Raw genomic sequence first — 13,821 nt, forward strand, 5'->3', positions numbered from 1 at the left:
TAATTGGAAACACAAAGTGCTTAAAGCGCTCCTAAATAAAATTTGGCCTCCACGTCATAAATTGAAGATATTTCACATTCAATTATTAATAAGTTTTTGAACAAAACATCCCAGAAAGCATGAAAAACCACATCATTTTATCAAGCTTTGAAATGCATCCGTGTACAATTTCGTTTAATGGCACTAAAGGCAAATCTAATTTGTTCAGCTGATTAGCCGAGTTGCACAAAGCTATTTTGTTAAGTTTATTGCCTGTTTGCATGTTAGGGTTAGGATGCAATTATTTTTATTGCTTACATTCCAATTACCGTTTACAAATACTGATTTAATTCAAATTTTTTCTTCGCAGGTTTTCAAGCACTGTTTTTTGGTTGCTACGGTATTTGTATCGAATATGACCATAGTATGTTTTTAATTTAGCAATGGGTGTTTAAATTGATACAATTAAACTTAAAGAGGTACTTTTCGTCTAGCGCCGTATCCTCAACAAAACATCATTCAAAAGGTTGATAATGCCGATAATGAACAGGTACACACTTTCACAAAAATACGTATAATAAATTCTTACTGAACTGTGTTTGTAATAAGATGCGAACTTAAATACAATATACAAAGATAGTTAAACAAAATATAAATTATTAAAAAAATAAAAAAGCATTTCACGTGATACGTCATGTTCGTGTAATTAAACGAATACTCGTAGTGTAAATTTCCAGCAGAATATTATCCACTATTAAACATTTTGCTGTCCACCATTTGCATGTACTGTAGTACATATTTATTTTAGTATGAAATATATGTATCGAATATTGGAGATATTGTTAATATAAATATTATATTGTTGTGTTATTTATTAAATTACTTGTATATATTATTCGTTGTTGTTTCTTTGTTTTATTTTTTGTGTTGAATAACTGTTAAAACAATTTTAATACTTGTATTTTAACTAATAAGTCTTCTGTTTCATGCCTACTGTTGTACTTTTTTTTACAATTGTAATATACAATTAATTAATAAGCGTAATGAATTTTTGTATTAGTATGGTTTCTCATGTAAGTAAATGTTGTAATGTTCTTGAATCTTTAACCAGGAGACACGTAAATCGGCAACTTTTAAACAAACCTAGACCTAAAACTACGCAGGCAGAATGATGAGTTCATATTCTATAATATAATTAATCCTAGTACACGTAATATCCTACAGAATCGTGCAGAGCGGCAACAAAGTATGAACATTATGTTTTTGCTAAGACTTTATTGATTAAGCTATAAGCTGGCCCAGGGTATTTTTATAGCCATAATGAACGCGGTGTCTGTAAAGGAGTAATACTAGCTAATAGCTGCTATACAATTTCTGAATGTTTCAAAGTATAATTAAGTTTATACTTGTTGTGTGTTACGAGTATGTCAGGTAACATGCCATCTTGATACATAGGTTGATATATAGTAGAGAGATGTGGTTATTTAACTTATAGAACCTTTTGTTACATTGATATACTTAAGGAAGAATAAAATAAAAATAGTGCAACTGTGTAAATACTTCGAATTTAAAGCAACTAAGTATTGCCTGATATTGCAACCTTTGAAAAATCCTCAAAAAATTATCTATATATTTCACTTCTCTTCGAAATATTAAACGTTATTAAATACAAACAGTAATACAGTTCACAAAGTGTTTCCGAACCAAGTGTGTTGCAGGTCTTTTAAGAATTGGTACGCTCTTGTCTTGAAGGACCTTAAGTCGATGGGTACGGAATTACTTCAGTGGGCATATGGTTCCACATAGTGGTGGTGCGCGACAATGCCTTAAGAAACGCTCAGTTGTGGCACGAGTCGAGGTGATACGGATGGTATTTTGTATTTTGCCTTGACGTCCTAATGAAATATATGTACATATATTGAGAGTTTCGGAAAGGCCTGGACGTGACTCGTGAAGCTAGAATGTATGTAGTATCTAGATTTTTCAATAGATTGTCAATAAATTTTTATTATCAAACAGTGCCGTATAAATCGACCTACCAATTCCAGTTATATTAATCCTGGAAATGCCTAATCCAATCAACTCAATCAATCGTGATACGTATAATGATTTAATTATAGACCGTCGTGGCGCCTCCAATTTCCTAATGGCAAATGTAATAACATAATATACCGTATCAAATCATTGATATCCCATAATTCATAGAGTCGGGGCCTAACAAATGCGATTTCAGCCTTTCCGTGGAAATTTATTAAGTGGCCGTGTAATTGAATATAATTTGAGTGTTTGTGGTTATACTATACAGATCAAGTGATGTGCTTAATGTCGCTAGTAAGCCAATTTGGATCTAGTCGCAACGCATTGCAATCAAAATTTTAAGTAAATTTTAATGCCAACTACTGAGAAACTGTTTAGTTTTAAACGGAATATAAATAGTAGTTAATACAGTTTTTTTTTTGCTTTTTCTACGTTCCTCTTGCGTCACAAGTCTTGTCCAGGGTTCTCAATACGTACAAAAAATTCTTAATCGTTCCAGCTGTTTTAGAATTTTAACTTTCGCATTTAGTCTCTTTAGGATTGGATTAAAAAAAAGAAGAAAGAATAATAAGCATTTTTTATTTTAGATATTTTTTATGCTTTATCAAGCATAACATAGGTTGGACTCTTCAAACGAATTTTGGTATACGCGAATTACTCTTTGCCTTCCATCATTTGATAGCACACCTATTAGATATAAAAAATATTAATTAAGCAATCAGGTGGCACCCCTCTTACCACATAATATTTCAACAGTCACATATGCTATCTTTATTCAGTCTATTTTAACAATCTACTATCAGAGTGCTCAATCGTTCCGCTTTTCATTATAAAACAAAATCGTAAACAATAAAAGGACCATAAACAAATTTGTAACAATCAAATTGGTCATAAAGGCCAATCCGAGAAATGATATCACAATGAGAACACGGCCGCTTTTATTGCCTAATTATTTTGATTTGTTTTTTCTAATGAGTCCTCTATTTTCTGACAAACAACGAAGTAACAATCCGGTTAGTTTTGGACCTTATTATGGGGGAAAACGGGTTATAGTTGCGATCTGAATAGAACACGTAATTTTGTTCAATTTTTATTATTAGCTTTATAGTCTTCTAATTGGATAAAACGCTCGCTTTGTTTCGGATCTTTCCCAATATCGATTATGATTGTTATTTATAGATATTTTGTATGTATTTAGAAAGGGAATAAGTAGTACTAGTTAGGTTTTTCGTGTTCAAATTCTTATTCAAAGTCTGTTGTAAATGGTCCGAATTCCAAGAATTCATTTATCTCTAATTACAAATACATATATTTTCAAAGCGTGTGTATCATATTCACCAGATTATACATATTTATGATAATACCTAAAACTTGTTCTGTACGCCTAAGAAACTCAAATGTATTTGTTAGAATTTTTATTAATATTAAGATAATTTCCAAATAAAACATATCTAATGTGTAGAAACTATTAGCCGAGCGACATGGTACGTCGGTTAACAGAAAATCGGAAGAGTCTTTTATATTATGTATATTATTATAGGTTCAAAGGTTCCTCTTGAATCATCCTGCCTATAGATAAAAACTCTACAATTACAATTACTTAAAGCAGATATAGTGAACCATACAGTAAGTGATTAACTTAAAAAACGACGGACGTCGAGGTGATACAGGTGGAATTTCGTATTCTGCCTCGAGTCCGATGATAAAACACAGGGATTGGTCTTCAACGATTCGAACCGCTCTTCGTTGAATAGGGTCAATTGGAAGAAGCTGGTATTGCGGAGCTCCCGCCCAGAGGACAGAACAGTACTCCACGTGGGGCCTGCATCAACATACATTTTTTTCTATTATCAATATAGTTCACACATAAGTAGGTACACTAACACATTTCTATACGTGAGCTAACAGCGCATAGTAGTTAATAACATAAGCACTTACATTCGCTAAGCCATAATAATTTCAATTAATGGTACATACTGTAATAGCAAACACTTTAACATTGACCACTTACAAGGAAATGCCAATTATAAGAATTAAATACATAAAATGAATGCCATTACGAACACACACAATAAGTTAGGCGTGCGTTAAATAAGTTACTGTCGACGGACGCCATTTTGTATTGAAATTCAAGAACAATATATTACGTTTGTTTGTTAAGTTAATTGCTAAATGGGGTTCGTTACTCCGGCGCATATTTTATTAAGCATCGGCGCTTGCGAGTCAAATAAATATCTTTGATTGTGAGAGATGTATCCGCTTTTTCGTTTCGCTGGAGGCTATGAACATTTTTAAAGGTGTTCATATAATGTACTTAGTAATAGTGGCTATTAGAATTCTGTAACTGGTTTTGAAATATTTATATACCGGAGTCAAATATATAAATAACTTAACCAGTAACATATAAAATGAGAAATACTATTCTTATCTTTATATTTTGGTTTGTATTAATTTAACTTCTGCGGGCTGTTCGGGGAATGTAATAAGTTTAAGGAATTAAATATTGTGACACTATCTGGTCAATATATTCTTGAAGCCTTGTTGCATGTACAAAAAAATATAAACGATTTTAAAACAAATTGTCACCAGTATAAAACTCGAAACAGAACAAATCTAAGCGTAAATCAACCAGGCTCCCGAGGATAAACTACTCCTTATTTATATTGAATTTTTTTTCGTTTTTACAACAAACTTCCAATCAAAATTAGAGAATTATCATTCAAAACTCTCGTTAAACGTAAATTAATTTATAAAGCTTTTTATAAATTTGACGATTATTTTAATGGTCCTAATCCTTGGGATTGATTTGCTCCAGTTCAAATATTTATGGCTGCTCTGCCTTACATCTTGTATGACTCAAAACTTGGCGATTAAAAAGAGTGGTGGAGAGTTTCTTGTCAGTTCTTCTTGCCCGCTCTACGCCCTTGACTTGCGAACTGGTAGTAAATGTAAATTTAGAATCAATTTAACATATTTTCTGTTGACGTTCATAAGTGTACTTGGTTACATATATGAATAAAGTTATTTTGAGTTTGAGTTTGGTCGCCTATTGTTAAGTTTTTTATTAACATATGCGGGCAAGTAAAACATATATTTATCGAATACTGTTGAGATATATCCCTCTTTAATATCATTTAAAAAATACTTGCTGTTAGCGATGTTTCTATCTAACCCCAAGAAATCCCTATTGGGACATGGGACAGTCATTCTACCTTTGTTTTATTAAGAGAATACTGGGTGGACAAAAAAACTCAACGGCTATTTAGGACAAGTAAGAAATGAACCTACATTGCAAACCCGAAACATTTATTGGTCCTAAATTAAACCAAATAGAAGATATTAAAACAAAACACGCGTATTTTAAACACTGAAACAAAAGTACCAAACCCTTCAGTAACTGTAGTAAATTATATCCCAAAGTTAATTACAAAATTAAACCTATATAAGCTGTCACATAATTTATTTGAACTTCCTATACAAATAAAACGTTGGAAAACATTCTATCAATCCGCCCGAGGCGATACAGGCAATTTAATTATTTGAGCCTGCGCCATCATTTGCATAAAACAGTAATATTTTATCAACATAAAAAATTAACCTCTTACCCCGATCTTAATTAGACTTCCACCAAGACGTACTAACAGTCTTTAATTGCTTAGTTTTATTCAGTTAATTTCGTTCCTTCGACGAGTTATCAATTAGTCAATGTATGATTAATGAACAATTTTTGGCAGCCAAGTCATACAATGTTAAGTGATGGGATCCCGCTGTTTGGCTTTAAGTTATCTTGGAAATTTATTTAAATTAAAATTAGTAATCATTTAGAACCTGTTTGTTGAATATAATGCAATATAAATGTTTCATAATAATTAAATATTTTAATTTTTTTACTGTAGTTTCTGTAATCTTCATGTTCTTAGTGTTAAACTCAAAATTAATTTAGATTAATTTAGCTCTTTATTTGTACAGGACCAACTATACTTTGCAATAATAAAAAATACTTTGAATATCCGATTTATTTAAAGTCAAGAGAGTGATTATTTCCGTTTTGTAATTTTTTTTTTTAATTTGGTGCAAAATTTTAAATTCAATCAAATAATTTTTGATTTACAAGCAAAAACCTAACTTAATTAATAATATATTTTGAGGTGAGTAATTGTTTTTATTGTTCTTTTTTTGTGCATATGTGTGTTATCTAATTAAATGTATAACCTATAAAGAAATACTTATTTAACATACATAGCAGTTGATACTGAAAATATTGAGGTTGAAAAAAATATTGTCAGATTTCTTGTATTTCAATTGCGAATGAAATCTCAGTTACATGTAAGCGGTTACTTACCGAGGATAACTAAATAAATCTAAACAAATAGAGTCGGGGCCGCAACATAATTGGAAAGCCCTCGAGCCAATTATTTATGGTTACCATACATCATGAGTGAGAGAGACGGACGAATCAGGTGCAAATGCGATATACTTGTTAGTAAAAGGTGAAACAAAATGCTTCTTTACAAATATATCTGAGTTGCTAATTGGAATTTCCAATTTCTTCCTTGTATAGATTGCGCATTTGTTTGTCTTTCTTTAATTCTATATAAAAACACTATAATGTAATGAATTTTTATATCCTTAAAATTTTAGTTTTATTTAAAGGTTTAGAACACACGCTTTGGGATGGGATTGAATGCACTGATTTGTATTTATATTTTTTTAAATGTATTTTACTTAAAATGCCCGATGTTTCGTAGACATAGGTACATACCTAAGTCTTGTAAACGTGTGACCAATATTTTTTTTATACAAAATACAGATTATAATATAAGTTGAAACTTTAATCCAAAACAGAAAATTAAAAAAAAAAATACTTTAACCAATCGGTAGTTAATTGTAAATATATAAATCGATATTACTTATAGCATTTCTAAGTAGCGTTAGATAGTCTGTTTCAGTAATAATATACTTAACATATTATTTAGATTTTTTAACATGAAGCTCGCCGCATGAGACGCTGCGTGAGCGCCCTTTTTACACTTACCTACTGAGAATTCTCACTTTGTAGTAATAAAAATACATTCGTTTTTATTTTACCAATCATTTATGGCCATTCACGAATATTTTAATGATATCTTTCATTAAAGTTAGTAGGCCCCAAGAAAATATTTGATTTTCTATGTTTTAAGCATGTATGATAAACATACATTTTCGTTACCGTTACGAAATAATCAAATAAAATAACCAAGTCTAAAATATAGCTTTTCGATCAGATATCGCTTCCTTTAGAATAAACCCAGACTGGTTGAAACTTGAAGTAGGCACAGTAATTGACATAATTAAAGGGAATTGTAGTGTGTAGCCTCCTGTAATAATAAGACAATCGAAGCTAGACGCCCCATGCTGGGCATGTCTGCGCAGGAGTTAACTATTTTACAATTCTATTAAATACGTTTAGAATTAATTTTGTGTATACATCATTAAACTTATGTGTGCTTCATATTATGTCCAGATAATTTAAGGTAACAATTTCTTAGTAAAAATATAAATATTAAACTAAGTATATTTAAGCGGGCACTCGAGTACGATCAAGTTTTTGTGGATCGAGCCCTAGCAAGTTAGACACAATTATAGAAATTCTTCCTACATATAATTCTTAACCTAATTAATATTTTTAATACTTTACTTATACAAAGAAAATACTTCTCTCGTATGATTATTCATTCATACAAGGAGCTGGAGCTACTTTTTGTACTAATCTCACGCATAGGTATACATTTGTAGTGGATAGCGCGATACACCTTTCCGTCACCCCATTAAAGCTAACCAATTTTCTGCTCGATTTACCAAAATGCGTATACGGCAGCAGACGGTGAAAAAATCAACTAAACAGAACCTCATTGTGTATAATTAATTACTTGTAAACAAGGGCGATGATTTTACGAAAAGTAAATAGTCGTAGAAAGTCGGTAACAATGCCTTTTGATTTTATGCTTTTTTCTACAATGGTTGCGGCATCCGTCAGTCTTTGTGAACCAATGAACTCCTGATTCCGTTTTATTTAATCACGATTGGAAATCTAATGGATTTGAAATAGGTAACTTATATGGGCATTGACCGCTGAGTAAATAGAATATTTAATTATGTAAAGGAAGGGATTCCGTTCCATTCAAGCCTTCGCTTAAATGCGTTTTAAAGTCTTGAGAGAGTCAGAGAAGATAGCTGATACTCTTTAGTCTCGATTATAGGTAAACATCGTTAGCTTTGGAAGCAGACAAAATGTAATAAAATAAGCTGAAAACTGGACAAATAGGGCTGTTTAAAATACAGATGTTATATTAGAATCAGTTTAAATATAGTATTTATATATGCGAAGGAACTCCACTTGTGCACCTATCGAATTATATTTCTCTACACTTGCTCCAACGGATTTATAAGTAAACATGTCTTAGACCTCAATAACGAGCGCGATCACAGGCTAACCCTTATAAAAATACATGAGACACGAAAGAATTTCACGCCGAACTATTACCCACCATTAGATTACATACCTAAAGCAAATTTGAATCAGAAGATACTTTCAACAGGTGAAGGGTAGCTCATTCCCAATTTTCACAGCAACGTCTGGCGCCATTATAATTACAGTGAGGTAGGGCGGGGCCGGCAAACTGCGAGTCAGCTTCCAGCGATTAGGCGGACACGCCCCGACATTTGACTATCGCGCCAAACAGGGTTACTAGCAACTTTTTAATAAATTGAATTTTTTGTCAGCTCGTTTCCGTTTTAAGTAATAATCATTTTTGATTTAGACAGGTTTTATGCTAGTTTCAGCTACTACCTTTCTCAAATAGGGTACGTTCCTTGACAGATAACTTATATGTAGGTACTTACTAAAAACTACTTGACACTATATATGAATCGGTCGATTCCTAGTTCCAGTAAATTATTTATTAACAAATTTCATGAAAATTAATCTAGTGTTTTCGGTACTTGTGTACAATAGTAACAAAAATTAAATCCTAAGTATTTAAATTTAAAAATAATAATAATTTAGAGTTATTGTTTTTATAAGGCCTTAGATAGATGTGGGGTAATTGAAAGATTTTGTATTTGTGTAACTTTATTTGTATCTACATATAAACACAAGTGTACGAGAAATATTACATCAAAGAATGCGACACATTCCAATCCCCTTCCAGTCTTTGGCACAATCTCTTTGAAAAGACAAAGACTTTCTTCTCTTACCTAAAACTATATACATCACTTCAAATAATTAAATACATATTTAAATCAAATCTGCTATATGAGAAAACCAAAAATAAATCATTTTAAATCGAATATAAATTTCATAAAATATTTCGGACATCACAAAAAATAATGGTAACAAATTTAAATATCATCAAATAAAGGTCACCATTTACACGAAGATATATCTAAGTGCAAAATACAATTACAAATATTACTTATTGTATCAAAAACTAGCGCCAAAAATTGTCTGTGATTGTCGTATGTAAAGTACATAATGTACTTTTTAAAAAAGGTATAGAATACCACGGAAAAAGTACTTATTAGATAGCCTAATCTCATGAAAGGTCTAGATCCAGTTCTAATTTCAAATTATTCAAAGAGTAAAGCAAATATATAATGAACACGTGTTCTGTCTGTTGTCTATACTAAGCCTACAGGCTGCCAAGACAGGCAAGACAAGAGCTTTATTAGTATTAATTCTTGAATTTTAATGAAGATACTATTTAAAGCAAACGGCTTGACGCTAACCTCCGTATTTGTATACATAGATAAAACTACGTACATCACATAGTTATTGCATAAATATCCTATATAAAGAATTGACTATAATAAGTGACGAGAATGAAATTATTCTACAATTTAAAACTATGAGTATTCAAATATCAAATCGGTGGTGATTACAATTTTGCTATATCGAAAATATACATAATCATAAGTACAAATGCATCTGAGTATCTACATGGGTTTAGGAAACTGGCATCACAAAAGATGAAACTTGACGCCACTACTAGTAGACCTACGCAGTAGAAGCCAGACCATTTTGACAGTTGACGTGACTCAACAATTCTAGTTTCATTCACGATTGGTATACTTGGGCCAGTCATTAGATGCGCAGATGTAAGGTTTTTCCCTACTAACAGCTCACACGTAACTTTTCCCCCTCTGCGCAAAATCTGGCCAAGTCACCTGCCAATATTCATAATTGCGTAGTCTACTTTAGTTTGGCAAGCCTATCCTTTTATGGTGAATTTTATTTAGCTAAAGATTTTCAGCTACTATCTATTGAAAGGTCTGTGATAAAAATAAGAAATTACCTACAAAACAGCGAACCTACATAACCGTTTCTACATCAACGAGCTTCTTAAACTAATTACAAAACTTTAAGCTCACGTGATGATCCCAATATTTCTTGCTACAGTCTATCCAAGAGAGCTTTGATCTAGAACTTGTTATAGAGCGAGCTAAAAGTTAAGTCCGCACTACGTACGTGCAGGTGCATGGAGAGGTGTCCCAAAAAGATCCAAATTTTTTTCTACGATGGAAGATATATCTCATTGTTTTGTGCCATAAGGGAGCGTTCAAGTATTACGTCACGCAATTTTTGGAGATTATTGGACCCCCTCCCCCACGTGTAACGCACCGTAACGTTTTTCTGTACCCAAGTACAGTACTGTAACCAAGTATAGTAAAACGTGTCGTGACCACCTAGTGACTCTTTATACCTAAAAGTTACCATTATGTGGTGTAAAGTACTGGAAAGTCGAAAATAATATTAACAATAACACGTAATTCAATCCCCGCCCCGCATCGTAACGTTTTACGAAAGGAACCCCCCGCCCCCCACCAAAATTCGTGACGTAATACTTGAACGCTCCCTAAACTCGCTCCGTTAATGTAATAGCTCTAAACTATTCCTTCTATTGTTTACCCCATGGTATAAATAGGGCGGACTTAGTGCTACCGTCGTAAGGCATCTTTGTGGGATGACTATGAATAACAAGACAACGTCTAACGAATGTAAATGTCCTAAAGCTTTGTAGAAACATGTAAAGGTTACCACGTATGTGATTATTGCTCCAATTATTCGAGAAAGTTTTAATAAGTTATCGGCTTCGTATTGTCTATAGCGATAACCCTAATGCAAAATCGTTTTTTTATTATTATTATTCGTACTTTCTACATCGGTAGTTTCCCTATTCTTTTAAACATGGAAACTTGTTCGGCACATCACAGTTGAAAAATCGATTATTACACGTTTTAAGGTTTTAAAGGAAGTCACGCTATACTAAATGTATATCCATATAAAAATTACCTACATTGAGTGCATTAAAATTTAGAATTTACTTTTGTGCGTAAACACAGGCACTAGGTGCAACTCACATATTTATTTAAATCGACCAATCTCAAACTAAGAAATGAGAAAGAAAATTTACATCTAATTTCTAGCTTTAACAACACAAAATTCTACTTAAAAATTAATTTTTCGTGTATTTTACATACACTAAAAAGACAAAGAATTCACGAGAATTCCAAGAACTACTTCAGTCACTTTTCAATATTTCGTACCATTCCAAGTTTGGAACATCAGCGCTTATATTAAAAGAACTGGGAACACTAAAAGATTTCGACGTCAATATTATTAAAACTGGTATATATTTCACAGTCTGATGCCCACAATAATATGAGCTGTTTGTTTCTATAAAAATCATCAGAATTAATTCCGTAAATTAAACACATATTTTATGGTAGGAAATTCATAACCTAATATGACACAATGGTAGAATGATTCTACACGCTTAAATCTTGTCAAGCTTGTCGATATCAATACCTAGACGAAAGGGCTTCATTATCGCACTTTACGCGTTTTGCCCCGTTTATTTACTTCAAAGCACCGATACGAACAAATAAGAGGATTCGACATTACCTAAATAGAAAATATGAAACTAGTAATTTTTTGTTGCAAAATATAAAATACCTATTCATTACGTATTTTGTAAAAGATTTTGCAGGTTGAATGATAAATGGAGAACGATCTATGCGACCTCACGAAATGCGATTAATAAACGTTTTCATGTATTTTATAAAACATTCATATTCAGAGTCAACTTTTGAGTTTTGTTGAAAGTGTAATAGGAAAATATAAGTTTGAGAGCTCCTGCTACTTTGTTTTATGTTATATTCATATCACAGGTTCAGACTTAGGGCTGAGTATGACTTACGTACGTCATTTTGACGTTTGTAGTCAAAGTTCGCACATAAGAATATAAGTCTATCAGCTTGTAAAATTTGTAGGAACTGCAAAATTATATTTTCCTTCGAATTGTAGTCGGTCGGTCTTGTGAGATTTGGTTTAAATTGACTAGGTTTTAATTCCTAAACATTACTGGAAATATTAAAATTCATAGACAAAATTAAGTACGAACTCTTCCACGTATCAAAATCCGATGATATGGGACCATGCGTCTAATCTATTGTCTTAAAGCCGTAATTTTTAGGTATCTCTCGAATTAAATTGTGATTGTTTTATTGGATTGTAAAAATAATGTTAAACTATAGATTGACTATAACGATTAAACGCTGATGAAAGAGGGTTTAAAAACATAAACATTTTGGGTCGCAAAACCAGCAGAGGTATAGGTAAACCTTTTAAATATTATTCGAAACATCTCATACTAATACGAACAATTTATGAATCAATTCATTTTAAAATAAATATTTGAATAATACATAAATGTAAGATAATTTGTTATATACCATGACAAAACAATTTAAACCTTCAAAATTTAAAAACATCTGTGAAACGACATCTTGTTCTAATAAAGACTAGCTTAACTCAATATAAATAGGAAAAATACGTTCGATATCGCTCAAACGCAGCTAATAAAAATATAGCCGTCTCTTTCACTTCCTAAAGTATTGAGTCTAAAGTATGAGGCCGGATTCAGGGGCTAAGGTGAATTTACGCTAGGTGGGCGGTGTAGGGACAGGAATTGAACTCGGTGAGAGTGTCTCCTTGATAACAGAGTGTCGTCTTAACAGCTCAGTAACCGTGATCGCTACTTGCACAGTCCCTTTGCCTTCGAGAACATCTGCCGCGCAGCACATAAGTTTCTGTAACAATAATAATTCGTATTATCTAAAATGACAGACGTTTTTGGCATTTTTTAATAAGATAATCAGCCTTTTGTGCCTGACAACGTCGATTTAAGGTCTAGGGCCTAAGGATGACATCCCTTCGGATGCCAAAATCCAATATATTTTTAACGTACGGGAAGTACGCGTAACGCCAGTGGCGTAACGATACCATCTAGGGCCCGTGGCAATTCTTTTGACGGGGCCCTATCAGTAAAAATCGTCCCTACTCAGTTTAATTTTAATAAACTTCGAGATTTTCAACGTACTCAATTACACGTTGTATATGTCCCACTAATGGCCATAGGCCTCCTCTGTTAATAACATAATATCTCTTGGGCAGGGGCCCTGTTGGGTCTGGGGCCCGTGGCATTTTGCCAGCCCTGCCACCCTATTGTTAGGCCACTGCTTAACGCTGTACCGTTTCTGAATCTTGCTCAAGCTTTTTACTAGAGTAAGCACAACTTTGACACCTGTATGTCAAAATCCAATAAATTCTTGACGGGAGTCATATTTACGTCTCAAGCATTGATATACAAAAATCCCAAGATGCACATTCAACGTCTAAAAAACGTCCTCAAAAAATGAGCGCAACATTCGAAATTGTGCGCTCATTTCAAATAGTCTCGCGTCTAATAAGTGGAGTCGATGTTA

At 32.6% G+C, this 13,821-nt stretch overlaps 1 protein-coding gene across 1 annotated transcript in view; it reads right to left on the reverse strand.

Annotated features, from left to right (window-relative positions):
• Positions 1-11,138: 11,138 nt before the first annotated feature.
• The window catches only part of LOC125050888 (leucine-rich repeat and calponin homology domain-containing protein), a 56,127-nt gene continuing 53,444 nt past the window's right edge, over positions 11,139-13,821 (reverse strand). Inside the window, exon 11 of the mRNA XM_047650954.1 lies at positions 11,139-13,146. Within this exon, the coding sequence (XP_047506910.1) occupies positions 13,000-13,146 (147 nt within the window). The 3' untranslated portion in view covers positions 11,139-12,999. The remainder of the gene's footprint in view (positions 13,147-13,821) is intronic.

Source organism: Pieris napi, chromosome 7 (assembly GCF_905475465.1).
Source record: "Pieris napi chromosome 7, ilPieNapi1.2, whole genome shotgun sequence".
Classification (NCBI taxonomy): domain Eukaryota; kingdom Metazoa; phylum Arthropoda; class Insecta; order Lepidoptera; family Pieridae; genus Pieris; species Pieris napi.